Here is a 27,848-nt window from a genome sequence, read left to right on the forward strand (position 1 = left end):
AAAATTATTTTCTTTCATTATTTTGTCAAATTTTGATGTAGTTCCATATACAGTACATATATATTTCCTCTAGGTGGTTACAAGCAGGAAAAACGTTAATGTTGCGAAATAATGTTTATGATGAATGTTCAAAAATTGTGTCCTTTTCGACCGATTCGACTGTTTTGTTGTTTTAATACCGAAAGTAAAGGGCGTGGCCTTGGAGTTGAGGAACAGTTTACCGTATTGACCACAAGAGGGGAGACATTGGACATTAATCAAAGATAAAGAACAACTCAATGCAAATGTAATAAAGTTTTTGCAATAAAATAGCATCCACGGGTAAACAGGCGACTTTTTTTTTACAGCGTTTTATGTGTTAATCATTATCAGATCAACTGATTGGCAGGAAAATAACAAAGATTGTATAGTGTTGTTCTGAAATAAATGATCCAATTAACTGTCATATCGAAAGAAAGATGCATAGAATCTCTTCAGAGGAGCTGTTGTTCCTCCCCCTATATAGTGAGAAAAACATCAGTCTCAAAAGTACAATATTGCTTTCTAGGACGTATTGATGCTGCCATCAACTGCTTCCATATCTCCCGAGGTCTGAACCACACCCAAAATGAGCATGGTGCAGTATTTGTAAAAAATATATAATAATTATACAGTTGTTTTTTTAAAAATTGCTTATAGATGTATTTTTCTCATGTCTGTTTCATGCTTGACTGTTTATGACTTCGTTTGAGCTTATAAAACAATGTTGGTAAAACAAACGTTAATATCTATGTCTACAGCAACTTGAATTAAAGGATGTGATTCTGAGAACTGGAGATCAGCTGAAGATTAAGGGGTTTGTTTTGCATGATGCAGACAGGTAAAACAAACAAACCTAGTATACTTTAACCATAAATATAATTTATGTTGTCATTTTATGTCTGTAGAATATTTTATTTAACATTGTTTATTTTTATGAATATTTAATTCCTTTATTTAACACATCATACAGGCGGAAGTGGTTTCTGTTCTTTGTTTAGTGACGGACCTTTAATGTGGTACTCCACTCCACGAACTTTTATTTGAGGTAATACTGCAAGAAGAGGAAGTTGCAGAAGACATTCTTTTTAAGACGTTTTTCTTTGCTCATGGTAAACTCATTCCCTCAGGGGTGCAGCCAGCGAGGTAATCTGTTTTTCTTATGTTGCGTTTGTACGTGTTGTATATGTGAAACCTGTTTAATTGTGTGTTGTGCTAAACAGTTCGACGGTGGTGATGGCGTTTACGGCGATGTCGTGCCAATAAATCATCTGTATCAAAAGAACTGTGGTCCGTGCTTCTCTGACGGGAGTGATATATACTTTCATAGATATATTTCCAGCACTTTAATGATCTAATTTGGGATCAAACCAGGTTCCATATTGACCTTGGCAATGATGCAAATGAACTGGCACTCCATTTTAACCCTCGTTTCCATGACAACGCTGATGGATCTGTTCTGGTTTTTAACTCAAAGACAGCTGGGTGTTGGGGTGAAGAGAGAAGGGAAATACCCAACCCCTTACACAGAGGCAAGGAAGTCAAGGTAAGAGAGATTTGTTGAGAATTGTTGTCATGTTTTGTCCTAAAAGCTGCCACAGTTTATAGAAAGAAATGCAGACCTATTCCCTCAATCACATCGTGATAACCAGCCTGGAGCAGAACCTCATTTCATTCTAATTTATTCTGTTTTCTTCTTCTTCAGATTGTGTTGAAGCTGGCTGGAGATGTGTTTGAAGTGGAAATTCCCGATGACCATGAATTCAAGTTTCCAAACGCGGAGAGTGTTGATGTCATCAGTTACATCAGGATTGGTGGAGACTTCAAACTGACATCTTTTAAGATCTGCTAAGAGATACTTACATGGTCAGACTCTTCCACTGGAGGGCAATAATCACTAACAGGATTTAGATCAGGCATGTCCAAAGTCCGGTCCGGGGGCCAATCACGGCCTGCGGTAAGATTTCATACGGCCCGCAACTTCAGTCTTACAATGTATTATTTATGGCCCGCTGGCACTAACAGAATAAATAAATCACTAAAATGTAATTCCTCCTTTCTTGTAGATCTTGTAAAAGACAAGAGCAAAATTTACTTGTTTTAAACTTGAATGATAACAGACAACTTTGCATTACATTTATCAAACTCATGGAAATTTAAGGTATTCCATACAGTTCAGTGTTCAATGTTATCTGACTCTCCAGATATGAATTAAAGGCAGAATTGTGTTTTTAGAGTTGTTCACGTCTGCCTGAGTGGCTTATATTTGGTTACACTGCCATTTGAAAAATAAAGAGAATTGTGACAATGAAAATTGTTTCATAATAGTGTACATTTGCATGTAACTTTTCTGGTTAAAAAAACATCAGAAGGATCTACTGGCCCCCGGGCATCTTCACGTTATCAAATCTGGCCCTCTTTGCAAAAAGTTTGGACACCCCTGATTTAGATGGTTACGATTCCATAAAATATTGACAGGGAATAAGGACAGAGAAACATAAACCATTTAAATCTCAGATCGTTGTGTGTTTCCTTTTTTAAGCCAAGTAGTTGATCAAAAAGGAGCTAAATAGGAGAAAAAATGTTTGATGACATTGTAGGTTTGATTTTACAGGGTCTGTCAAATTTGAACCGAGTTGAGTTCTGCTTTTGATCACTGAATATTTGCTCATACACAAATGTGTATGTGTATTTTTTACCAGTGGATCCCGAGCAGGTTGAAATTTGAGCTGACTAAAAAATACATTTAACTCATCAGTTTATCAAAAGCTGAGACCTTAGCTAAACCCCCTTCAATCAGAACTAAAAGAGTCAAAAAGGACGTCGGTAGCATCTTGTGGGTCCGTTCAAATCTGTGTCCAGCCATGCTCGATGCTTGATGTCTGCAGGAGGCTGGTGGTGTAGAGGCCTTGCTGAAGGACATCAGTGCTGAACTGTTCACTTTCATTTCCATCCATCCCCAATCCAGTAAAATAGGGAAGAAATGTAAAAAAAAAAGGGCAATTCCTGATTAATCTGACAGCTCTTATATCAACAGAAAATGTGTGTAAAAAAGAAATCAATCAACACTTTAATTATTCTGTAATATATTTATTATTGAAAATGTTCCTAATTTTACAGCCTTTAAACTGTTGATGATAATAATGAGGATAATATTTCATCCTGCCCACTTTGATCCTCACCTGCAGGTGAAGCCAACATGTTGGAATTATTAACATGATGATTAACATTTACTGATGACAGCAAGTGACTTTATAGTTCTGAATACAACTGAACACAAAAACAAGTGTAAAACTAGAAAAAACTGATTTCTAAGATCCTTCCCAGTTTGATGAAAGATGAGAACAAAAACTAATTTAACTTAATTTAAGCACAATTGCAAACTAGATTTAAAGTCCAGCAAATCAAAAGAGAGGAATCTCTTATCTTTCTTTAATGAAGCAAAAACATTTTGCCTTTTCATTCAAAGCAAAACATCATACATGAATTTTGAACCCAACATTTTCGAATCAGTTTGCCACATCCTGTCACTCAATTTACATCCAATTTTTAGAGAATTTACATAGAATTTTTTCAAGACATCATCATAGCAACACTTCTAAAGCAGGCTTTATATGAAGAATGTATGCTGCTGTAAAGGGAAACAAAAGTATTTTGTCAGCAGTTTTCTCTTCCCTTCCACTCTGCATCAAAAGACTGGAGAATAGCTTCATGCTAAGTGTTGCTGTTGCTCCAAGATTTCAACCAACCCTCCAGTTCTCCACCATAGGCTTGTGTTTGAGGCTACAGTTCATCCAGACTTTTGATGGCATCTTCTTTCTTAATTTCTCCCCAGTTATTGGGGATTTCTCCTTTCCCAGTAAAACGTAAGTCGTAGCGCTCCTCAAGCTCCTTTTGAAATCGATAGGTGAACCATTTCCAAAAAGGCAGCAATGATCCATCAGAAGTAATCTCCCATGAGGCATGTCTCTCTCCAGCCTTTTTATATTGTTTGTAAGGTATGGTCACATCTGGATCATGAGGCTTGAAGGCATCGTCACTCGCAACCAAAGTTGTGCAGGACTCAACGACAATATTATTTGTGCCAGTAATCCTACTACCGTTGACCCCAGTGGGTCTGTGAAAAGGGGCGCTGTGTTTGTCAGGACTGTGGTCCTTTACCGTGTTGGTGCAAACAGCTGAACAGAATGGACAAGTGACCCAGCAGCAGTTACACAGCTGGTCAATCAGGATCTGATCAGGCTGCAGCCTGTATTTCTTGATCTCATCAGGTGAGAGATCTCCCATCATCTCCTTGTTGGATGTGAGACCTGTTTCTATCTGCTCTTCAAGAAAGTCAAAATTGTCTATGTCACTGAAACCTTCACAACTAATACTCAATTTAACCTTATGTTCAGTCAGCCTGGAAAATTCTTTTACCCACATCTCAATGTTTCCTCTCTGTGTTTTTACTGCTCTTGTTGCATCGTGCAAAGCTTTTATCAGAAGCTTTGTGATGTTTTCAACATTCCTCCTGAGAATATTTTGTACCTTATCTCTATTGTCTTTGATGTATTTCTCTACTTCTTTTCCAATGAATGTCTCCATATATGTTTTCGGTTTACGGATGTAGGTCATGAAACCATCAAAGTCTTCATTCTCAGCCAACATTTTCATCATGTGCTTCTCCAGGTTCGTCCTGTTCCCATTGAACACTGGATGGTTACATCTCATCTCATCAGCTAGATTTGTGGCTGAGTCGATACAGGAGGCCTCAATGGTGGAATCCTTCAGTTGGTCACAGATCAATCCTCCAAAGACCACAGATGATGAGCTGTCTTTGCAGAAGGCTTTGAAAGCTTTAGAGAATTGTGGTTTATTGCTTTCAGCATAAATGTATACATCGTTGTTGTGTTTGAATTTTGTGTGGGAGTCTTCGAGCCAGCTCTCTAATCTGTCACATACATACAAAACCAGCTTAATAATAAACTCTTTGTTCAGAGTGAATTTCTTCCCAGAGTCAAAGGCTTCCACTGCTTTTATTACATTTTTGCCTACTTCATGCAAGTATGTAATATTATAGCCTGTTATTGCCACTGGTTTGGCTTGTATTGTTGTGAGAGCCTCTTCATCAACGGCACTGATCAAGTCTCTCAGTTTCTGTTCCTCATTAGAAAGACGTCCTCCCATGAAAAATTGTTTGGCCCGTTTAAAACCTTTCTTTACATATTCTTTTAATTGGTCTTCGTCTTGATTATTGTGCTTTCTAGTCACATAACAGCTGTAATTTCGAGCATCTGTGATTTCTATGTAACTGCCGCTGGTCTTTGTTTGATCAATCATTTGCTGTTCAAAACCGAGCTCCTTCAGAACGACTGTTACATCTTTTGCTATGTTGATATTGGCAATCGGTTTTGTGTGTGCTGTTAGTTCTGAAAACCATTCAGTCCAAAGAGAGTTAAAGTGTTTCTGTAGTTCCTCTTCATCTTTGTCCTTTAACTTCACAGCGAGCTCTTTGCTTTTCTGTAGCAGGTTTTTCTCAAGCTCTGTCTTCATTTCATCAAGTTTTTTACAAGTTTCTTTCTGTTGGATAACAGCATTTAATTTTGTTGCAACTTGCTCCACCATTCCATCAAGAAACTCTTTGATTTTGGTCTCAAACCGGCTTCGCCACTGAGCCAGTACTTCACTGTCTCCATCCTTGTCAAAATAATCCGTCAGACTTTTTGTTATTTTTTCTTATGCTTCGTTGAGTTGGTTATGAAGATCAGGGTGACTGATTTTGTCAACTGTTCCATTTTCAATTTTGACGTAAAACTGGTTTTCAACAGCCAACATCTTGTTTGTCATCCCAGTGGACTGTGAAGCTTTAGAGACGATAAAGTTCTTCAGATCTTGGATGCTTTCACTGTAACCCGGATTGGGAGGAGCCATGGGTGGGCTTCCTTCCCATAACTGGGCAAAGTATTTGACATCTTCCTGCACATTAAATGAAATGACTCTACTGAAGCTTTGAGCGTCATAAACCTCCTCTTCTGCAGCTCGTTGAACCATCTTGTCCAGTTTTTCTTGCAGACGTCGCCTTCCCTCCATGTTCTTTTCTGCAGCTGCTACATCTGCAACATTCTGGTGAACAAACACACAGCTGGGAGAAAGTTTAACGACCTTCATCCTCATGAAAGCCTGGACGACAATTTCCAAAACATCTTGCATCTCAGAGGGGTTCTCTCCAAAGATGTTGATCAGTGTCATGTTTCCCAGACCTACGACAAATGTGGCCAGTTCATTGTCACGATGAAGAGTACTATCACCTGCTAGCTCAAGAGCACGAAGTCCTTCAGTGTCCACCACCAGAACATAATCAAACTTCAGGAGGTCCCTCATCTCGTCTGACACTTTGAGCAGCTGCATAAATGCACCTTTTGTGCATCTGCCAACACTCACTGCAAACTGTAATCCAAACATGGCATTCAGCATTGTTGATTTTCCACTGCTCTGGATGCCTAAAACGGACAAAACAAAAACTCTCTTGTCACCCAGTTTTTGGATGACTTCTTCTAAAAGTCTTGGGATCCATGTTATAGGCACATGACCTGCATCACCATCCATCAGCTTGATTGGGTGCCCTGATATCATCAGCTCTGCAGCCAGTTCAGGGTACTGGGACCAGTCTGTTTGTCCTGTCAGTGGTTGTTTCTGCAGAGATGCATGGGCTTCATAGATCTGACCCATTTCTCTATAGATGTGCTCCAAGCCGAACGTTGCTTTATGTAGTTTCTCTGATATTTGTTCAAGCTCCTGTTGCTTTGCTCTGAGCTGATCGGACTGCTCAGTTTTCTCTTTCAACATCAACACCTCTGACCATGTGCCATCATAGTTTTGGAGAATTGAAGAGACATTCTCTGTGGTGAGGTCGTCTATTAAGAGCTGGGTCCATTTCAGGAAATACTCTTTCTCACTGGGCGTCAGAGATGAGATGCCTTCAACAAATACATTTACAAGTTCACCACAAAAATCCCTACATTGTTTTTTTCTAATTTCTTTCAGTTTCTGCTGCTTTTGGCTTTTATCCATCTCAGCTTGGTCTTTGAGGCGATACTGTTTCTTGTTTGTGTCACACCACTTCTGCCACATTTCACCTTGACAGGTGAGGAATTTCTCTTTAATCGCAGAAACATCATGTCCCTTGATTAAATCCATCACCTTCTCTGCAGCAGCTTTTCCCTTTTGGCAGGCTTCGTCTTCTTCATCCAGCCTGATTCCAGAGACCGTAGCCATGGACTCAAGCTGAAAGGAATCATGGGGTCCAGCTAGAATATTTTAAATGATTCTTTTCAACTCTTCAGAAACATTTGACTGGCCTCTGTCTTTCAGACCAATTCTATACTTCCCCTTGGTGAACTGAACAGTATTGGATTTCTCTTCAACAATAAGTAAAATTAGAGGCTTTGTAGACTTCATGAGGTCTTCGATAAGGTTTCTGTCACTTTCACTCCGAGCAGAGATGAGAACAACAGTGACTGAGGATTTTTCACTCAGTATGCTGCGCTGCTTTTCCAGAAGCCGAGCATCACCGTGAAGGTTACAGAAAGCAGTGCAGTCAGTGAACGCATCGTTGGATTTACCAGCAGGGCAGTACCAGGCAATCTCTGCTACTCCTTCCATCAAATGGCGAGTGTTGGTGCTTCCCTGGCAGTCTCTGTGGTAGAAGGTGTTATGACGGCTGCTGATCAAATTGTTTATCAGCTGAGACTTGGAGAGCGACAGTGAACCCAGGCGGAAAAATGACACCATGGGCGTCTTGGCGTTGCAGATTGGCACAGTCTTCAATGTGACAGTGTTTGAATTATCTTGGTTTCCTGTTGTTTTCCATGTTTTCTTTATTTGTCTGAAAGTCCACAATGGACATTGGATATCCATCGTGACTGGGTCAGGAACAAGCAAAGGTAGGGCGTACTGACACTGGGATAATTTAGTTATTAGATTCTGCTTTAAAAAGCTGTCTGAGCAGTGAAAAAGTGCCATTTGTATGTCCATGGGATGCACACTTTGCTGTTTTGATTCACTACTGTCTGGCATATAAAGAAATGCAGCAAAAACATCTTTTTCTGCCTCAACAGTGCTGGACTGTGGAACAAGATCTGACTGTCCTGGATCTGGATCATCTTGTGTGATAGGAATATATCTGGCTGTGTAGTCTAACAACATCAACCTCTGTGAAAACATAAGAACAACATCCTTCTCACATGTGCCAGGCTCCTGTTCCAGAGGTGGACGTATTTTAAGGAAGTCAGCAGGAGTCAGCTTCTGTCTGTACTTGTCTTGAAGGCAAAGTCTTCCCAGGAGACTGGAGAATTCAGCTTCTCGTGTCTTCATAGTAGACTCATCAGACGACTTGGGCAGCTGCTACAAATAAGCAGAGAATTGTGCATGTTGTGAAGCCCGAGGTAGCACAATACTGCAGAATGTGAATGAACTGTTCCTGTGTCTGAATTTAGAGGGTTTTTTTTTTTTTACCTTTCTCCTGGTTTCATCCATAGCTGGATGTGAAGAATCTGAAACATATTTAAAATGTGATTATTACAAAGTCAGAACAAGATGAGACAGGAACAGTTTAATGTGATGAACCATCTGAAGTCTGAACCTTTGTTGATACTGACTTTATTACCATGTAATACATGTGTAACAGTGACCTTTGCAGGAGATTCAAGCCACAGCTCATTTTCAAAACTCAACGAACGTTTGATTTACCTTAATGGGAAAATGTCACAATATTAACAGTCCAACCTGATTGTTGCTGTCCAAAATGTTGGATTTTCTGGCACCTCTCTTAAAATGTTGCAGTGAAATTTGAGATTGTTTTCAGATTAGTTTTAATTACATTGCTGGAGGGATTGTTTTTGCTGCTCAATGTAACTGAGTAATTCACACTTATTTCATCTCCCTCTCTCTCTCTGTCAAACTTACCTTGTTGATTTCCCTGGAACTCTGAGGACTTGATCTTGTCTTCTTCATGGGCTCCCTCACACTTGGGTCGGGTGTAACAGCTGGGATTATTTTCTTGGACCATGACGTCTACCTTTTCCAACAGTGCCAACATTTCTCTTTGGTCTGTCATACCTTGTTTGCATGTGTGGTATCTTTTGTCATTAAAACTATCGTCTCTTTTCAGGTTTGTCAACGCACTTTTACATTGTTCATCAGACTCGTGAGTCACAACTGTCAGCAAATATGGCAACGATTCCTCTCCAAAAGCTTTCTCTAACCACTGACGTCCTGCTCTATAAGAGCTTTCATGATGACTGTTGGACACCAGTAAAATAAAGGCATGAACGCCTTTATTCAACTGACACGTTTCACTGTTTTGGTGACCGAGCAGATTAATGACTGAGATGTGACGACCACATAAGTCGTACAGTCCCTCTGAAATCTGCTCCACATTTGCTTGCTTGTCATGGTCAAATAAGATGTTTTGTGATCCTGTCTTCATGGAATTGGTGTCACCAACTAACACAAGTGTGAGTTCAGCTGCCACTGAAATAAAATACACAGAGAACATTGATCTTAATATACAGAAGAAAAATAAAATAAACCTAATAAATCTCAATTTTATATATTGACTACAATACTTTTACTATTTCATCACTACACTGATGTAACTGAGGTGTACAATAGTTTTTAAAACTTCAAAAATTACCTTTATCACTTGAAGACATCTTGATTTTAGAATCCCATAAGTCCTGGAGCACCAGTGGGTCACCTCCTGTAAAATACAAGTTAACCTTTAAACAAAATTGACTTGTAACGTTCTGGTAAAGACCAGAATGTGGAGAGAAATGGTTCAAAACAGGTGAGAGGAAACACTGGATTTTGGGGAGGGAGAGCCTAAATACACAATAAAAGGTTCAGAAAAAGATGGGAAGTGGATCCACGTAAAGCTCAGTTCAACCGTTTCCCAGTTGGCTGTGGTTCTGGATGTCATTTATAGGCAGATCATGACAGTCAATTCAGTCTCATGAGAGATAGTTCAAGAACTATTTTTCAAAGTTAATAACACGTCAGACTAATAAATAAATAAACTGAACAGAGTAGATTATTCAGCATTTGATCAGCAGCACTTAACGGCATTATTTGCACATTCAAATTCTGCCTCTGGGACACACATTTTATTAAAAAATAACTTTATTATATTGTTAGCTTTACTTTTGTAAATGAAAACTTTTTTTTTTTTATTGTTGCAGGGTCACTGTCACATGACAATTCTGATCATTCAAGAGTAGTTAACCTAGTTAAGATAGTCAGATAAGCAGAAAGCCCATGTTGTCACATAAAAGTTTCCACGTCTCCAAGGTGAAGCCGGTCGCTGAGTCGGATCTGGTCCCCGCCCACGTGTTGTGGATGGGGGGCCTGCCGACACAGTCCGGAGCATCCTGGATGTCCGTCACCGAGGACGAGAGTTCCAGTTCCTGGTCGACTGGGAGGGGTACGCGATCGTGGGTCCCCCGCCGTTTCATACTGGACAACAGCCTCCTCCGAGACTTCTACTGCGCCCACCCGGATAAGCCTGGGAGGGCGCCTGCCCTACCGTCGGAGAGTTTTGGTGTTTCCCCCACCCCAGCCCAGCTCGTTTGAGGTCTCCACGCCGCCCTGCTGGACTAGAGAACGCGCAGGACTTGACTCCTGTGTTGGGTCCGCTCTGGAGCTCTTTGTGCGCCCCGGAAGACTGGACGAGTGCTTCCCTGCGGTCCAGGAGGATTGCCAGTTTGATTTTGTTAAATAAAGACTAGTTTTTGGACTTTTTATCACTGCGTTTTGCCTGCTTTCGGGTCCTGTAAAAACCGAAACCTTAACACTTTTTCATCCATCCAAAAAGACTTTAAGATAACATGAAGTTAGTCTGTTGAATGACAGTACCCCCTTCTCTATCGTGTGCCTTCAGCACCGATTAAACTCAGATGGTGATTATTTTATATGTACAACTTTAGTGGGAAGCTAAGCAGGGTCGGGCCTGCTTCCGTTGGGTAACGTATTGCGTCACTTCCTGTCTTCTCAATGTTCGTTGGTGCGCTGTGTGTTGCTTTCACTTTTATTTAAACTTTAAAATTGAATACTCGGGAAATTCTAATCACTCGATAAGAACAAGGAGAAATAATCCATATTAAACAAATACAGGACTCCGCCGATTATTAGCACTAGCATGGCCTCACCGTCACAACCACAACTGTAGAATATAATTACCATTTATGTATATTTCTTTTACAATCAACGATAGAATAAACTGTTTGACTAGTTGCTAGCAAGTGCGAAGTCAAATTCCAAGCATGCACTAATACAAAAATATTAACTGTTTACCTTAAATTGGTTATTTGCCCGCGATTAACACCCCTGAATCGGTCGAAGCAAAATGTAATTAATGATATGTCTGCTCTAGTCGGAATTATATGTACTTTCTGTATCCACTGACAGTTCCTAATATTCTCCTACGTCACTTCCTGAAACATAGCGGGAGTTTTCTGTAAGAAAACTACAAGTATTGACAAACTCATGAAGGTTTTTATTTTTTTAAAGAAACAAGTTTGGTTTGTAACAGTTCAGTAATAAATTTGTAAGTATTCTAGCAGACTTTAAAAAATTATTTTCTTTCATTAGTTTGTCAACATTTGATGTAGTTCCATATACATATATATTTCCTCTAGGTGGTTACAAGCAGGAAAAACGTTAATGTTACGAAATAATGTTTATGATGAATGTTCAGAAATTGTGTCTTTTTCGACCGATTCGACTGTTTTGTTACGTTTTAATACCGGAAGTAAAGGGCGTGGCCTTGGAGTTGAGGAACAGTTTACCGTATTGACCACAAGAGGGGAGACATTGGACATTAATCAAAGATAAAGAACAACTCAATGCAAATGTAACAAAGTTTTTGCAACAAAATAGCATCCACGGGTAAACAGGCGACATTTTTACAGCGTTTTCTGTGTTAATCATTATCAGATCAACTGATTGGCAGGAAAATAACAATGATTGTATAGTGTTGTTCTGAAATAAATGATCCAATTAACTGTCTTAAGGAAAGAAAGATGCATAGAATCTCTTCAGAGGAGCTGTTGTTCCTCCCCCTATATAGTGAGAAAAACATCAGTCTCAAAAGTACAATATTGCTGTCTAGGACATATTGCTGCTGCCATCAACTACTTCCATATCTCCAGAGGTCCAAACCACACCCAAAATGAGCATGGTACAGTATTTTAAAAAATATATAATAATTATACCGTTGTTTTTTAAAATTGCTTATAGATGTATTTTTCTCATGTCTGCTTGATGCTTGACTGTTTATGACTTCGTTTGAGCTTATAAAACAATGTTGGTAAAACAAACGTTAATATCTATGTCTACAGCAACTTGAATTAAAGGATGTGATTCTGAGAACTGGAGATCAGCTGAAGATTAAGGGGTTTGTTTTGCATGATGCAGACAGGTAAAACAAACACACCTAGTATACTTTCATAGATATATTTCCAACACTTTAATGATCTAATTTGGGATCAAACCAGGTTCCATATTGACCTTGGCAATGATGCAAATGACCTGGCACTCCATTTTAACCCTTGTTTCCATGACAACGCTGATGGATCTGTGTGAAAAGAATTATTGTTGTTATTACTATTATCGTTTCAATGCTATAGTAAGTATAGTAAGTAGATTTAGAATGTTTAATTAAAAGGAATGTATGAGTGTTTGGATCAAGTATTGAAGCTGAGAGGTACCATGTTCAAGGACACGAGGAAGTCGTAGAGATAGGAGGAGAAGGAATCATGAGGTCAGATTGACATAAATCTTGTGTGCACCAAATAAAAGAGGAGAGCGAGCAGCAAACGGACGGAGTTGAGAGAGGAAGCTTGAACTGCTCGTCAGCTCTCTTGCAAGGCCTCCTGTTGTTTGCGTGGTTGATCTGAGTCTAGTGAACGAACAGCGCGGGTGACCAAAACTTCGCCCTCACAATCTGTTCTGGTTTTTAACTCAAAGACAGCTGGGTGTTGGGGTGAAGAGAGACGCGAAATACCCAACCTCTTACACAGAGGCAAGGAAGTCAAGGTAAGAGAGATTTGTTGAGAATTGTTGTCATGTTTTGTCCTAAAAGCTGCCACAGTTTATAGAAAGAAATGCAGACCTATTCCCTCAATCACATAGTGATAACCAGCCTGGAGCAGGACCTCATTTCATTCTAATTTATTCTGTTTTCTTCTTCTTCAGATTGTGTTGAAGCTGGCTGGAGATGTGTTTGAAGTGGAAATTCCCGATGACCATGAATTCAAGTTTCCAAACCAGGAGAGTGTTGATGTCATCAGTTACATCAGGATTGGTGGAGACTTCAAACTGACATCTTTTAAGATCTGCTAAGAGATACTTACATGGTCAGACTCTTCCACTGGAGGGCAATAATCACTAACAGGATTTAGATGGTTACAGTTCCATAAAATATTCACAAGGACAGAGAAACATAAACCATTTAAATCTCAGATCGTTGTGTGTTTCCTTTTTTAAGCCAAGTAGTTGATCAAAAAGGAGCTAAATAGGACAAGAAAAAAATGTACAATGACATTGTAGGTTCGATTTTACAGGGTCTGTCAAATTTGAACCAAGCTGAGTTCTGATTTTGATCACTGAATATTTACTCATACACAAATGTGTATGTGTATTTTTTACCAGTGGATCCCGAGCAGGTTGAAATTTGAGCTGACTAAAAATACATTTAACTCATCAGTTTATCAAAAGCTGAGACCTTAGCTAAACCCCTTCAATCAGAACTAAAAGAGTCAAAAAGGACGTTGGTAGCATCTTGTGGGTCCGTTCAAATCTGTGTCCAGCCATGCCCGATGCTTGATGTCTGCAGGAGGCTGGTGGTGTAGAGGCCTTGCTGAAGGACATCAGTGCTGAACTGTTCACTTTCATTTCCATCCATCCCCAATCCAATAAAATAGGGAAGAAATGTAAAAAAAGCACAATCCCTGATTAATCTGACAGCTCTTATATCAACAGAAAATGTGTGTAAAAAAGAAATCAATCAACACTTGAATTATTCTGTAATATATTTATTATTGAAAATGTTCCTAATTTTACAGCCTTTAAACTGTTGAGGATAATAATGAGGATAATATTTCATCCTGCCCACTTTGATCCTCACCTGCAGGTGAAGCCAACATGTTGGAATTATTAACATGATGATTAACATTTACTGATGACAGCAAGTGACTTTATAGTTCTGAATACAACTGAACACAAAAACAAGTGTAAAACTAGAAAAAACAGATTTCTAAGATCCTTCTCAATTTGATGAAAGATGAGAACAAAAACTAACACAAAGGTGATTATTTAAGCACAATTGCAAACTAGATTTAAAGTCCAGCAAATCAAAAGAGAGGAATCTCTTATCTTTCTTTAATGAAGCCAAAACATTTTGCCTTTTCATTCAAAGCAAAATATCATACATGAATTTTGAAACTCAACATTTTCGAATCATTTTGTCACATCCTGTCACTCAATTTACATCCAATTTTTATAGAATTTACATAGAATCTTTTCAAGACATCGTCATAGCAACACTTCTAAAGCAGGCTTTATATGAAGAATGTATACTGCTGTAAAGGGAAACAAAAGTATTTTGTCAGCAGTTTTCTCTTCCCTTCCACTCTGCATCAAAAGACTGGAGAATAGCTTCATGCTCAGCGTTGCTGTTGCTCCACGATTTCAACCAACCCTCCAGTTCTCCACCATAGGCTTGTGTTTGAGGCTACAGTTCATCCAGACTTTTGATGGCATCTTCTTTCTTAATTTCTCCCCAGTTATTGGGGATTTCTCCTTTCCCAGTAAAACGTAAGTCGTAGTGATTCTCAAGCTCCTTTTGAAATCGATAGTTGAACCATTTCCAAAAAGGCAGCAATGATCCATCAGAAGTAATCTCCCATGAGGCACATTCCTCTCCAGCTGTTTGATATTGTTTGTAAGGTATGGTCACATCTGAATCATGATGAGGGTAGAAGGCCCGGTCACTCGCAACCAAAGTTGTGCAGGATTCAACGACAAAATTGTTTGTGCCACGAAACCTTCTACCGTTGACCCCATTGGGTCTGTGAAAAGGGGCGCTGTGTTTGTCAGGACTGTGGTCCTTTACCGTGTTGGTGCAAACAGCTGAACAGAATGGACAAGTGACCCAGCAGCAGTTACACAGCTGGTCAATCAGGATCTGATCAGGCTGCAGCCTGTATTTCTTGATGTCATCAGGTGAGAGATCTCCCATCATCTCCTTGTTGGATTCGAGACCTTTTTTTATCTGCTCTTCAAGAAAGTCAAAATTGTCAATGTCACTGAAACCTTCACAACTAATACTCAATTTAACCTTATGCTCAGTCAGCCTGGAAAATTCTTTCACCCACATCTCAATGTTTCCTCTCTGTGCTTTTACTGCTTTTGTTGCATCGTGCAAAGCTTTTATCAGAAGCTTTGTGATGTTTTCAACATTCCTCCTGAGAATATTTTGTACCTTATCTCTCTTGACTTTGATGTATTTCTCTACTTCTTTTCCAATGAATGTCTTCATATATTTCTTCGGTGTATGGATGTAGGTCATGAAACCATCAAAGTCTTCATCCTCAGCCAACAATTTCATCATGTGCTTCTCCAGGTTCCTCCTGTTCCCATTGAACACTGGATGGTTACATATCATCTCATCAGCTAGATTTGTGGCTGAGTCGATACAGGAGGCCTCGATGGTGGAACCCTTCAGTTGGTCACAGATCAATCCTCCAAAGACCACAGATGATGAGCTGTCTTTGCAGAAGGCTTTGAAAGCTTTAAAGAATTGTGGTTTCTTGCTTTCAGCATAAATGTATACATCGTTGTTGTGTTTGAATTTTTTGTGGGAGTCTTCGAGCCAGCTCTTTAATCTGTCACATACATACAAAACCAGCTCAATACTAAACTCTTTGTTCAGAGTGAATTTCTTCCCAGAGTGAAAGGCTTCCACTGCTTTTATTACATTTTTGCCTACTTCATGCAAGTATGTAATATTATAGCCTGTTATTGCCACTTGTTTGGCTTGTATTGTTGTGAGAGCCTCTTCTTCAACGGCACTGATCAAGTCTCTGATCAGTTTCTGTTCCTCATTAGAAAGACCTCCGCTGATACATTGTTTAACCCATTCATAACTTTTCTGTACAAATTTAGTTACTTGGCGTTTGTCTTGATTATTGTGCTTTCTAGTCACATAACAGCTGTAATTTCCAGCCTCTGGGATTTGTTTGTAACTGCCGCTGGTCTTTTTTTGATCAATCATTTTCCATTCAAAACCGAGCTCCATCAGAACGACTGTTACATCGTCTGCTATGTTGATATTGGCAATCGGTTTTATGTGTGCTGTTAGTTCTGAAATCCATTCAGTCCAAAGAGAGTTAAAGTGTTTCTGAAGTTTCTTTTTATTTTTGTCCTTTAACTTCACAGCGAGCTCTTTGCTCTTCTGTAGCAGGTTTTTCTCAAGCTCTGTCTTCCTTTCATCAAGTTTTTTACAAGCTTCTTTCTGTTGGATAACAGCATTTAATTTTTTTGCAACTTGCTCCACCATTCCATCAAGAAACTCTTTGATTTTGGTCTCAAACCGGCTTCGCCACTGAGCCAGTACTTCACTGTCTCCATCCTTGTCAAAATAATCTGTCATACTTTTTGTTATTTTTTCCCATGCTTCGTTGAGTTGGTTATGAAGATCATGGTCACTGATTTTGTCAACTGTTCCATTTTCAATTTTAACATAAAGCTGGTTTTCAACATCCAACATCTTGTTTCTCAGGGTCCAGGTCCAGTTCCCATACGCTACCTCAAGTTTTCTGTACACTGATATTTCATAAGTGTTCTTGAAGCTGAAAACAAAGTTTTCATTCAACAGAGCATTCCACAGGTCCTGAACTTTGCTTTTGAACTGTGATAAAGTAATCCCAGTGGACTGTGAAGCTCTAGAGATGATAAAGTTCTTCAGATCTTGGATGCTTTCACTGTAACCTGGATTGGGAGGAGCCATGGGTGGGCTTCCCTCCCACAACTGGGCAAAGTATTTGACATCTTCCTGCACATTAAATGAAATGACTCTACTGAAGCTTTGAGCGTCATAAACCTCCTCTTCTGCAGCTAGTTGAACCATCTTGTCCAGTTTTTCTTGCAGACGTCGCCTTCCCTCCATGTTCTTTTCTGCAGCTGCTACATCTGCAACATTCTGGTGAACAAACACACAGCTGGGAGAAAGTTTAACGACCTTCATCCTCATGAAAGCCTGGATGACAATTTCCAAAACATCTTGCATCTCAGAGGGGTTCTCTCCAAAGACGTTGATCAGTGTCATGTTTCCCAGACCTACGACAAATGTGGCCAGTTCATTGTCACGATGAAGAGTACTATGACCTGCTAGCTCAAGAGCACGAAGTCCTTCAGTGTCCACCACCAGAACATAATCAAACTTCAGGAGGTCCCTCATCTCGTCTGACACTTTGAGCAGCTGCATAAATGCACCTTTTGTGCATCTGCCAGCACTCACTGCAAACTGTAATCCAAACATGGCATTCAGCATTGTTGATTTTCCACTGCTCTGGATGCCTAAAACGGACAAAACAAAAACTCTCTTGTCACCCAGTTTTTGGATGACTTCTTCTAAAAGTCTTGGGATCCATGTTATAGGCACATGACCTGCATCACCATCCATCAGCTCGATTGGGTGCCCTGATATCATCAGCTCTGCAGCCAGTTCAGGGTACTGGGACCAGTCTGTTTGTCCTGTCAGTGGTTGTTTCTGCAGAGATGCATGGGCTTCATAGATCTGACCCATTTCTCTATAGATGTGCTCCAAGCCGAACGTTGCTTTATGTAGTTTCTCTGATATTTGTTCAAGCTCCTGTTGCTTTGCTCTGAGCTGATCGGACTGCTCAGTTTTCTCTTTCAACATCAACACCTCTGACCATGTGCCATCATAGTTTTGGAGAATTGAAGAGACATTCTCTGTGGTGAGGTCGTCTATGAAGAGCTGGATCCATTTCAGGAAATACTCTTTCTCACTGGGTGTCAGAGATGAGATGCCTTCAACAAATACATTTACAAGTTCACAAAAATTCCTACATTGTTTTTTTCTAATTTCTTTCAGTTCCTGCTGCTTTTGGCTTTTATCCATCTCAGCTTGGTCTTTGAGGCGATACTGTTTCTTGTTTGTGTCACACCACTTCTGCCACGTTTCACCTTGACAAGTGAGGAATTTCTCTTTAATCGCAGAAACATCATGTCCCTTGATTAAATCCATCACCTTCTCTGCAGCAGCTTTTCCCTTTTGGCAGGCTTCGTCTTCTTCATCCAACCTGATTCCAGAGACCGTAGCCATGGACTCAAGCTGAAAGGAATCATGGGGTCCAGCTAGAATATTTTGAATGATTCTTTTCAACTCTTCAGAAACATTTGACTGGCCTCTGTCTTTCAGACCAATTGAATACTTCCCCTTGGTGAACTGAACAGTATTGGATTTCTCTTCAACAATGAGTAAAATTAGAGGCTTTGTAGACTTCATGAGGTCTTCGATAAACTTTCTGTCACTTTCACTCCGAGCAGAGATGAGAACAACAGTGACTGAGGATTTTTCACTCAGTATGCTGTGCTGCTTTTCCAGAAGCCGAGCATCACCGTGAAGGTTACAGAAAGCAGTGCAGTCAGTGAACGCATCGTTGGATTTACCAGCAGGGCAGTACCAGGCAATCTCTGCTACTCCTTCCATCAAATGGCGAGTTTTGGTGCTTCCCTGGCAGTCTCTGTGGTAGAAGGTGTTATGACGGCTGCTGATCAAATTGTTTATCAGCTGAGACTTGGAGAGCGACAGTGAACCCAGGCGGAAAAATGATACCATGGGTGTCTTGGCGTTGCAGATTGGCACAGTCTTCAATGTGACAGTGTTTGAATTATCTTGGTTTCCTGTTGTTTTCCATGTTTTCTTTATTTGTCTGAAAGTCCACAATGGACATTGGATATCCATCGTGACTGGGTCAGGAACAAGCAAAGGTAGGGCGTACTGACACTGGGATAATTTAGTTATTAGATTCTGCTTTAAAAAGCTGTCTGAGCAGTGAAAAAGTGCCATTTGTATGTCCATGGGATGCACACTTTGCTGTTTTGACTCACTACTGTCTGGCACACAAAGAAATGCAGCAAAAACATCTTTTTCTGCCTCAACAGTGCTGGACTGTGGAACAAGATCTGACTGTCCTGGATCTGGATCATCTTGTGTGATAGGAATATATCTGGCTGTGTAGTCTAACAACATCAACTTCTGTGAAAACATAAGAACAACATCCTTCTCACATGTGCCAGGCTCCTGTTTCAGAGGTGGACGTATTTTAAGGAAGTCAGCAGGAGTCAGCTTCTGTCTGTACTTGTCTTGAAGGCAAAGTCTTCCCAGGAGACTGGAGAATTCAGCTTCTGGTGTCTTCATAGTAGACTCATCAGGCGACTTGAGCAACTGCTACAAATAAGCAGAGAATTGTGCATGTTGTGAAGCCCGAGGTAGCACAATACTGCAGAATGTGAATGAACTGTTCCTGTGTCTGAATTTAGAGGGTTGTTTTTTTTACCTTTCTCCTGGTTTCATCCATAGCTGGATGTAAAGAATCTGAAACATATTTAAAATGTGATTATGACAAAGTCAGAACGAGATGAGACAGGAACAGTTTAACGTGATGAACCATCTGAAGTCTGAACCTGTCTCAATATTAACAGTCCAACCTGATTGTTGCTGTCCAAAATGTTGGATTTCCTCTCTTAAAATGTTTCAGTGAAATTTGAGATTCTTTTTAGATTAGTTTTAATTACATTGCTGGAGGGATTGTTTTTGCTGCTCAATGTAACTGAGTAATTTACACTTATTTCATCTCTCCCTCTCTCTCTCTGTTGAACTTACCTTGTTGATTTCCCTGGAACTCTGAGGACTTGATCTTGTCTTCTTCATGGGCTCCCTCACACTTGGGTCGGGTGTAACAGCTGGGATTATTTTCTTGGACCATGACGTCTACCTTTTCCAACAGTGCCAAGATTTCTGTTTCGTCTGGCATACCGTTTTTGCATGTGTGGTATCTTTTGTCATTAAAACTATCGTCTCTTTTCAGGTTTGTCAACGCACTTTTACATTGTTCATCAGACTCGTGAGTCACAACTGTCAGCAAATATGGCAACGATTCCTCTCCAAAAGCTTTCTCTAACCACTGACGTCCTGCTCTATAAGAGCTTTCATGATGACTGTTGGACACCAGTAAAATAAAGGCATGAACGCCTTTATTCAACTGACACGTTTCACTGTTTTGGTGACCGAGCAGATTAATGACTGAGATGTGACGACCACATAAGTCGTACAGTCCCTCTGAAATCTGCTCCATGTCATGGTCAAATAAGATGTTTTGTGATCCTGTCTTCATGGAATTGGTGTCACCGACTAACACAAGTGTGAGTTCAGCTGCCACTGAAACAAAATACACAGAGAACTTTGATCTTAATATATGGAAGAAAAATAAAATAAACCTAATAAATCTCAACTTTATGTATTGACTTCAATACTTTTACTATTTCATCACTACACTGATGTAACTGAGGTGTACAATAGTTTTTAAAACTTCAAAAATTACCTTCATCACTTGAAGACATCTTGATTTTAGAATCCCATAAGTCCAGGAGCACCAGTGGGTCACCTCCTGTAAAATACAAGTTAACCTTTAAACAAAATTGACTTGTAACGTTCTGGTAAAGACCAGAATGTGGAGAGAAATGGTTCAAAACAGGTGAGAGGAAAGACTGGATTTTGGGGAGGGAGAGCCTAAATACACAATAAAAGGTTCGGAAAAAGATGGGAAGTGGATCCACGTAAAGCTCGGTTCAACCGTTTCCCAGTTGGCTGTAGTTCTGGATGTCATTTATAGGCAGATCATGACAGTCAATTCAGTCTCATGAGAGATAGTTCAAGAACTATTTTTCAAAGTTAATAACACGTCAGACTAATAAATAAATAAACTGAACAGAGTAGATTATTCAGCATTTGATCAGCAGCACTTAACGGCATTATTTGCACATTCAAATTCTGCCTCTGGAACACACATTTTATTAAAAAATAACTTTATTATATTGTTAGCTTTACTTTTGTAAATGAAAACTTTTTTTTTTTTATTGTTGCAGGGTCACTGTCACATGACAATTCTGATCATTCAAGACTAGTTAACCTAGTTAAGATAGTCAGATAAGCAGAAAGCCCATGTTGTCACATAAAAGTTTCCACGTCTCCAAGGTGAAGCCGGTCGCTGAGTCGGATCTGGTCCCTCCCCCCCGTGTTGTGGATGGGGGGCCTGCCGACACAGTCCGGAGCATCCTGGACGTCCGTCACCGAGGACGAGAGTTCCAGTTCCTGGTCGACTGGGAGGGGTACGCGATCGTGGGTCCCCCGCTGTTTCATACTGGACAACAGCCTCCTCCGAGACTTCTACTGCGCCCACCCGGATAAGCCTGGGAGGGCGCCTGCCCTACCGTCGGAGAGTCTTGGTGTTTCCCCCACCCCAGCCCAGCTCGTTTGAGGTCTCCACGCCGCCCTGCTGGACTAGAGAACGCGCAGGACTTGACTCCTGTGTTGGGTCCGCTCTGGAGCTCTTTGTGCGCCCCGGAAGACTGGACGAGTGCTTCCCTGCGGTCCAGGAGGATTGCCAGTTTGATTTTGTTAAATAAAGACTAGTTTTTGGACTTTTTATCACTGCGTTTTGCCTGCTTTCGGGTCCTGTAAAAACCGAAACCTTAACACTTTTTCATCCATCCAAAAGACTTTAAGATAACATGAAGTTAGTCTGTTGAATGACAGTACCCCCCTTCTCTACCGTGTGCCTTCAGCACCGATTAAACTCAGATGGTGATTATTTTATATGTACAACTTTAGTGGGAAGCTAAGCAGGGTCGGGCCTGCTTCCGTTGGGTAACGTATTGCGTCACTTCCTGTTTTCTCAACGTTCGTGGGTGCGCCGTGTGTGTTGGTTTCACTTTTATTTAAACTTCTTTAAAATTGAATACTCGGGAAATTCTAATCACTTGATAACAAGGAGAAATAATCCATATTAAACAAATACAAGACTCCGCCGATTATTAGCACTAGCATGGCCTCACCGTCACAAACACAACTATAGAATATAATTACTATTTATGTATATTTCTTTTACAATCAACGATAGAATAAACTCAATATAACTGAGTAATTCACACTTATTTCATCTCTCTCTCTCTCTCTCTGTTGAACTTACCTTGTTGATTTCCCTGGAACTCTGAGGACTTGATCTTGTCTTCTTCATGGGCTCCCTCACACTTGGGTCGGGTGTAACAGCTGGGATTATTTTCTTGGACCATGACGTCTACCTTTTCCAACAGTGCCAAGATTTCTGTTTCGTCTGTCATACCTTTTTTGCATGTGTGGTATCTTTTGTCATTAAAACTATCGTCTCTTTTCAGGTTTGTCAACGCACTTTTACATTGTTCATCAGACTCGTGAGTCACAACTGTCAGCAAATATGGCAACGATTCCTCTCCAAAAGCTTTCTCTAACCACTGACGTCCTGCTCTATAAGAGCTTTCATGATGACTGTTGGACACCAGTAAAATAAAGGCATAAACGCCTTTATTCAACTGACACGTTTCACTGTTTTGGTGACCGAGCAGATTAATGACTGAGATGTGACGACCACATAAGTCGTACAGTCCCTCTGAAATCTGCTCCATGTCATGGTCAAATAAGATGTTTTGTGATCCTGTCTTCATGGAATTGGTGTCACCGACTAACACAAGTGTGAGTTCAGCTGCCACTGAAACAAAATACACAGAGAACTTTGATCTTAATATATGGAAGAAAAATAAAATAAACCTAATAAATCTCAACTTTATATATTGACTTCAATACTTTTACTATTTCATCACTACACTGATGTAACTGAGGTGTACAATAGTTTTTAAAACTTCAAAAATTACCTTCATCACTTGAAGACATCTTGATTTTAGAATCCCATAAGTCCAGGAGCACCAGTGGGTCACCTCCTGTAAAATACAAGTTAACCTTTAAACAAAATTGACTTGTAACGTTCTGGTAAAGACCAGAATGTGGAGAGAAATGGTTCAAAACAGGTGAGAGGAAAGACTGGATTTTGGGGAGGGAGAGCCTAAATACACAATAAAAGGTTCGGAAAAAGATGGGAAGTGGATCCACGTAAAGCTCGGTTCAACCGTTTCCCAGTTGGCTGTAGTTCTGGATGTCATTTATAGGCAGATCATGACAGTCAATTCAGTCTCATGAGAGATAGTTCAAGAACTATTTTTCAAAGTTAATAACACGTCAGACTAATAAATAAATAAACTGAACAGAGGCCCCCCATCCCCGTGTTGTGGATGGGGGGCCTGCCGACACAGTCCGGAGCATCCTGGACGTCCGTCACCGAGGACGAGAGTTCCAGTTCCTGGTCGACTGGGAGGGGTACGCGATCGTGGGTCCCCCGCCGTTTCATACTGGACAACAGCCTCCTCCGAGACTTCTACTGCGCCCACCCGGATAAGCCTGGGAGGGCGCCTGCCCTACCGTCGGAGAGTCTTGGTGTTTCCCCCAGCCCACCCCACCCCAGCCCAGCTCGTTTGAGGTCTCCACGCCGCCCTGCTGGACTAGAGAACGCGCAGGACTTGACTCCTGTGTTGGGTCCGCTCTGGAGCTCTTTGTGCGCCCCGGAAGACTGGACGAGTGCTTCCCTGCGGTCCAGGAGGATTGCCAGTTTGATTTTGTTAAATAAAGACTAGTTTTTGGACTTTTTATCACTGCGTTTTGCCTGCTTTCGAGTCCTGTAAAAACCGAAACCTTAACACTTTTTCATCCATCCAAAAAGACTTAAAGATAACATGAAGTTGGTCTGTTGAATGACAGTACCCCCTTCTCTATCGTGTGCCTTCAGCACCGATTAAACTCAGATGGTGATTATTTTATATGTACAACTTTAGTGGGAAGCTAAGCAGGGTCGGGCCTGCTTCCGTTGGGAAACGTATTGCATCACTTCCTGTTTTTTCAACGTTCGTGGGTGCGCCGTGTGTTAGTTTCACTTTTATTTAAACTTCTTTAAAATTGAATACTCGGGAAATTCTAATCACTTGATAACAAGGAGAAATAATCCATATTAAACAAATACAAGACTCCGCCGATTATTAGCACTAGCATGGCCTCACCGTCACAAACACAACTATAGAATATAATTACTATTTATGTATATTTATTTTACAATCAACTATAGAATAAACTGTTTGACTAGCTGCTAGCAAGTGCGAAGTCAAATTCCAAGCATGCACTAATACAAAAATATTAACTGTTTACCTTAAATTGGTTATTTGCCCGCGATTAACACCCCTGAATCGGTCGAAGCAAAATGTAATGATATGTCTGCTCTAGTAGGAATTATATGTACTTTCTGTATCCACTGACAGTTCCTAATGTTCTCCAACGTCACTTCCTGAAACAAAGCGGGAGTTTTCTGTAAGAAAACTACAACAAGTATTGACAAACTCATGAAGGTTTTTATTTTTTTAAAGAAACAAGTTTGGTTTGTAACAGTTCAGTAATAAATTTGTAAATATTCTAGCAGACTTAAAAAAAAAATTCTTTCATTATTTTGTCAACATTTGATGTAGTTCCATATACATATATATTTCCTCTAGGTGGTTATAAGCAGGAAAAACGTTAATGTTACGAAATAATGTTTATGATGAATGTTCAAAAATTGTGTCCATTTCGACCGATTCGACTGTTTTGTTACGTTTTTTATACCGGAAGTAAAGGGCGTGGCCTTGGAGTTGAGGAACAGTTTACCGTATTGACCACAAGAGGGGAGACATTGGACATTAATCAAAGATAAAGAACAACTCAATGCAAATGTAATAAAGTTTTTGCAATAAAATAGCATCCACGGGTAAACAGGCGACATTTTTTTACAGCGTTTTATGTGTTAATCATTATCAGATTAACTGTTTGGCAAGAAAATAACAAAGATTGTATAGTGTTGTTCTGAAATAAATGATCCAATTAACTGTCATATCGAAAGAAAGATGCATAGAATCTCTTCAGAGGAGCTGTTGTTCCTCCCCCTATATAGTGAGAAAAACATCAGTCTCAAAAGTACAATATTGCTTTCTAGGACGTATTGATGCTGCCATCAACTGCTTCCATATCTCCAGAGGTCTGAACCACACCCAAAATGAGCATGGTACAGTATTTTTTTAAAAATATATAATAATTATACAGTTGTTTTTTAAAAAGTGGTTATAGATGTATTTTTCTCATGTCTGTTTGATGCTTGACTGTTTATGACTTCGTTTGAGCTTATAAAACAATGTTGGTAAAACAAACGTTAATATCTATGTCTACAGCTACTTGAATTAAAGGATGTGATGCTGAGAACTGGAGATCAGTTGAAGATTAAGGGGTTTGTTTTGCATGATGCAGACAGGTAAAACAAACACACCTAATATACTTTCATAGATATATTTCCAACACTTTAATGATCTAATTTGGGATCAAACCAGGTTCCATATTGACCTTGGCAATGATGCAAATGACCTGGCACTCCATTTTAACCCTCGTTTCCTTGACAACGCTGATGGATCTGTTCTGGTTTTTAACTCAAAGACAGCTGGGTGTTGGGGTGAAGAGAGAAGGGAAATACCCAACCCCTTACACAGAGGCAAGGAAGTCAAGGTAAGAGAGATTTGTTGAGAATTGTTGTCATGTTTTGTCCTAAAAGCTGCCACAGTTTATAGAAAGAAATGCAGACCTATTCCCTCAATCACATAGTGATAACCAACCTGGAGCAGAACCTCATTTCATTCTAATTTATTCTGTTTTCTTCTTCTTCAGATTGTGTTGAAGCTGGCTGGAGATGTGTTTGAAGTGGAAATTCCCGATGACCATGAATTCAAGTTTCCAAACCAGGAGAGTGTTGATGTCATCAGTTACATCAGGATTGGTGGAGACTTCAAACTGACATCTTTTAAGATCTGCTAAGAGATACTTACATGGCAGACTCTTCCACTGGAGGGCAATAATCACTAACAGCATTTAGATGGTTACAGTTCCATAAAATATTCACAAGGACAGAGAAACATAAACCATTTAAATCTCAGATTGTTGTGTGTTTCCTTTTTTAAGCCAAGTAGTTGATCAAAAATGAGCTAAATAGGACAAGAAAAAATGTTTGATGACATTGTAGGTTCGATTTTACAGGGTCTGTCAAATTTGAACCAAGTTGAGTTCTGCTTTTGATCACTGAATATTTGCTCATACACAAATGTGTATGTGTATTTTTTTACCAGTGGATCCCGAGCAGGTTGAAATTTGAGCTGACTAAAAAATACATTTAACTCATCAGTTTATCAAAAGCTGAGACCTTAGCTAAAACCCCTTCAATCAGAACTAAAAGAGTCAAAAAGGACGTTGGTAGCATCTTGTGGGTCCGTTCAAATCTGTGTCCAGCCATGCTCGATGCTTGATGTCTGCAGGAGGCTGGTGGTGTAGAGGCCTTGCTGAAGGACATCAGTGCTGAACTGTTCACTTTCATTTCCATCCATCCCCAATCCAATAAAATAGGGAAGAAATGTAAAAAAAGGACAATTCCTGATTAATCTGACAGCTCTTATATCAACAGAAAATGTGTGTAAAAAAGAAATCAATCAACACTTTAATTATTCTGTAATATATTTATTATTGAAAATGTTCCTAATTTTACAGCCTTTAAACTGTTGATGATAATAATGAGGATAATATTTCATCCTGCCCACTTTGATCCTCACCTGCAGGTGAAGCCAACATGTTGGAATTATTAACATGATGATTAACATTTACTGATGACAGCAAGTGACTTTATAGTTCTGAATACAACTGAACACAAAAACAAGTGTAAAACTAGAAAAAACAGAATTCTAAGATCCTTCCCAATTTGATGAAAGATGAGAACAAAAACTAACACAAAGGTGATTATTTCATTTAAGCACAATTGCAAACTACATTTAAAGTCCAGCAAATCAAAAGAGAGGAATCTCTTATCTTTCTTTAATGAAGCCAAAACATTTTGCCTTTTCATTCAAAGCAAAACATCATACATGAATTTTGAAACTCAACATTTTCAAATCATTTTGTCACATCCTGTCACTAAATTTCCATCCAATTTTTATAGAATTTACATAGAATTTTTTCAAGACATCGTCATAGCAACACTTCTAAAGCAGGCTTTATATGAAGAATGTATACTGCTGTAAAGGGAAACAAAAGTATTTTGTCAGCAGTTTTCTCTTCCCTTCCACTCTGCATCAAAAGACTGGAGAATAGCTTCATGCTCAGTGTTGCTGTTGCTCCAAGATTTCAACCAACCCTCCAGTTCTCCACCATAGGCTTGTGTTTGAGGCTACAGTTCATCCAGACTTTTGATGGCATCTTCTTTCTTAATTTCTCCCCAGTTATTGGGGATTTCTCCTTTCCCAGTGAAACGTAAGTCGTAGCGCTTCTCAAGCTCCTTTTGAAATCGACAGATGAACCATTTCCAAAAAGGCAGCAATGATCCATCAGAAGTAATCTCCCATGAGGCAAACATCTCTCCAGCTGTTTGATATTGTTTGTAAGGTATGGTCACATCTGAATCATGATGAGGGTAGAAGACCCAGTCACTCGCAACCAAAGTTGTGCAGGACTCAACGACGATATTATTTGTGCCACTAAACCTTCTGCCGTTGACCCCAGTGGGTCT

At 39.8% G+C, this 27,848-nt stretch overlaps 3 protein-coding genes and 3 long non-coding RNA genes across 14 annotated transcripts; 2 read left to right on the top strand and 4 right to left on the bottom strand.

The window, feature by feature from the left end:
- On the top strand, positions 1–26,464 carry LOC115248679 (galectin-1-like). Of its 7 annotated transcripts, none has more exons than XR_003887451.1 (5): positions 242–616; positions 780–859; positions 1,393–1,564; positions 1,724–1,922; positions 26,165–26,464. XR_003887451.1 is itself a non-coding variant. In XM_029832443.1 (5 exons), the coding sequence occupies exons 1-5, from the start codon at positions 10,953–10,955 to the stop codon at positions 13,259–13,261; spliced, it is 231 nt and encodes a 76-aa protein (XP_029688303.1). In that variant the 5' UTR covers positions 10,738–10,952; the 3' UTR covers positions 13,262–13,447. The 7 variants fall into 7 exon arrangements, 3 of the variants coding, with proteins under 3 accessions (XP_029688302.1, XP_029688301.1, XP_029688303.1); XM_029832443.1 differs by lacking the exons at positions 242–616; positions 780–859; positions 1,393–1,564; positions 1,724–1,922; positions 26,165–26,464 and adding exons at positions 10,738–10,955; positions 12,167–12,235; positions 12,396–12,475; positions 13,024–13,092; positions 13,252–13,447; XR_003887453.1 differs by lacking the exon at positions 26,165–26,464 and having other exon boundaries at positions 1–616; positions 1,500–1,564; positions 1,724–2,052.
- Positions 7,271–8,940, bottom strand: LOC105419454 (interferon-induced very large GTPase 1-like). 2 transcript variants are annotated; one of them, XM_029832435.1, is made up of 2 exons: positions 8,515–8,940; positions 7,271–8,400 (listed from the first exon to the last, which is right to left on the bottom strand). In XM_029832435.1, exons 1-2 carry the CDS (start codon positions 8,533–8,535, stop codon positions 7,318–7,320), a joined length of 1,104 nt encoding a protein of 367 aa, XP_029688295.1. In that variant the 5' UTR covers positions 8,536–8,940; the 3' UTR covers positions 7,271–7,317. The 2 variants fall into 2 exon arrangements, with proteins under 2 accessions (XP_029688295.1, XP_029688294.1); XM_029832434.1 differs by having other exon boundaries at positions 7,272–8,403.
- LOC115248681 (uncharacterized) lies at positions 9,473–11,750 on the bottom strand. The gene is made up of 3 exons (XR_003887455.1): positions 11,350–11,750; positions 9,695–9,760; positions 9,473–9,531 (listed from the first exon to the last, which is right to left on the bottom strand). It is a non-coding gene; the product is annotated as an uncharacterized lncRNA (long non-coding RNA).
- Positions 20,485–21,742, bottom strand: LOC115248683 (uncharacterized). The gene is made up of 3 exons (XR_003887457.1): positions 21,276–21,742; positions 20,688–20,753; positions 20,485–20,524 (listed from the first exon to the last, which is right to left on the bottom strand). It is a non-coding gene; the product is annotated as an uncharacterized lncRNA (long non-coding RNA).
- LOC115248682 (uncharacterized) lies at positions 22,831–24,553 on the bottom strand. The gene is made up of 3 exons (XR_003887456.1): positions 24,431–24,553; positions 23,053–23,118; positions 22,831–22,889 (listed from the first exon to the last, which is right to left on the bottom strand). It is a non-coding gene; the product is annotated as an uncharacterized lncRNA (long non-coding RNA).
- Positions 23,461–26,145, top strand: LOC115248677 (galectin-1-like). 2 transcript variants are annotated; one of them, XM_029832436.1, is made up of 5 exons: positions 23,461–24,036; positions 25,248–25,316; positions 25,480–25,559; positions 25,636–25,807; positions 25,967–26,145. In XM_029832436.1, the coding sequence occupies exons 2-5, from the start codon at positions 25,308–25,310 to the stop codon at positions 26,111–26,113; spliced, it is 408 nt and encodes a 135-aa protein (XP_029688296.1). In that variant the 5' UTR covers positions 23,461–24,036; positions 25,248–25,307; the 3' UTR covers positions 26,114–26,145. The 2 variants fall into 2 exon arrangements, with proteins under 2 accessions (XP_029688296.1, XP_029688298.1); XM_029832438.1 differs by lacking the exon at positions 23,461–24,036 and adding an exon at positions 24,539–24,589.
- Positions 26,465–27,848: the final 1,384 nt, after the last annotated feature.

Source organism: Takifugu rubripes, unplaced genomic scaffold (assembly GCF_901000725.2).
Source record: "Takifugu rubripes unplaced genomic scaffold, fTakRub1.2, whole genome shotgun sequence".
Taxonomy (NCBI): domain Eukaryota; kingdom Metazoa; phylum Chordata; class Actinopteri; order Tetraodontiformes; family Tetraodontidae; genus Takifugu; species Takifugu rubripes.

Coding starts and splice junctions, on each gene's coding strand:
- LOC115248677 (XM_029832436.1), top strand. Junction 25,560..25,635: donor GTTTTGCATGATGCAGACAG/GTAAAACAAACA, acceptor GGATCAAACCAG/GTTCCATATTGACCTTGGCA. Junction 25,808..25,966: donor ACAGAGGCAAGGAAGTCAAG/GTAAGAGAGATT, acceptor CTTCTTCTTCAG/ATTGTGTTGAAGCTGGCTGG.
- LOC115248679 (XM_029832442.1), top strand. Junction 860..1,392: donor GTTTTGCATGATGCAGACAG/GTAAAACAAACA, acceptor GGATCAAACCAG/GTTCCATATTGACCTTGGCA. Junction 1,565..13,251: donor ACAGAGGCAAGGAAGTCAAG/GTAAGAGAGATT, acceptor CTTCTTCTTCAG/ATTGTGTTGAAGCTGGCTGG.
- LOC105419454 (XM_029832434.1), bottom strand. CDS start 8,535: ATGGATGAAACCAGGAGAAAG. Junction 8,404..8,514: donor TGGATGAAACCAGGAGAAAG/GTAAAAAAAAAA, acceptor GCTTATTTGTAG/CAGCTGCCCAAGTCGTCTGA.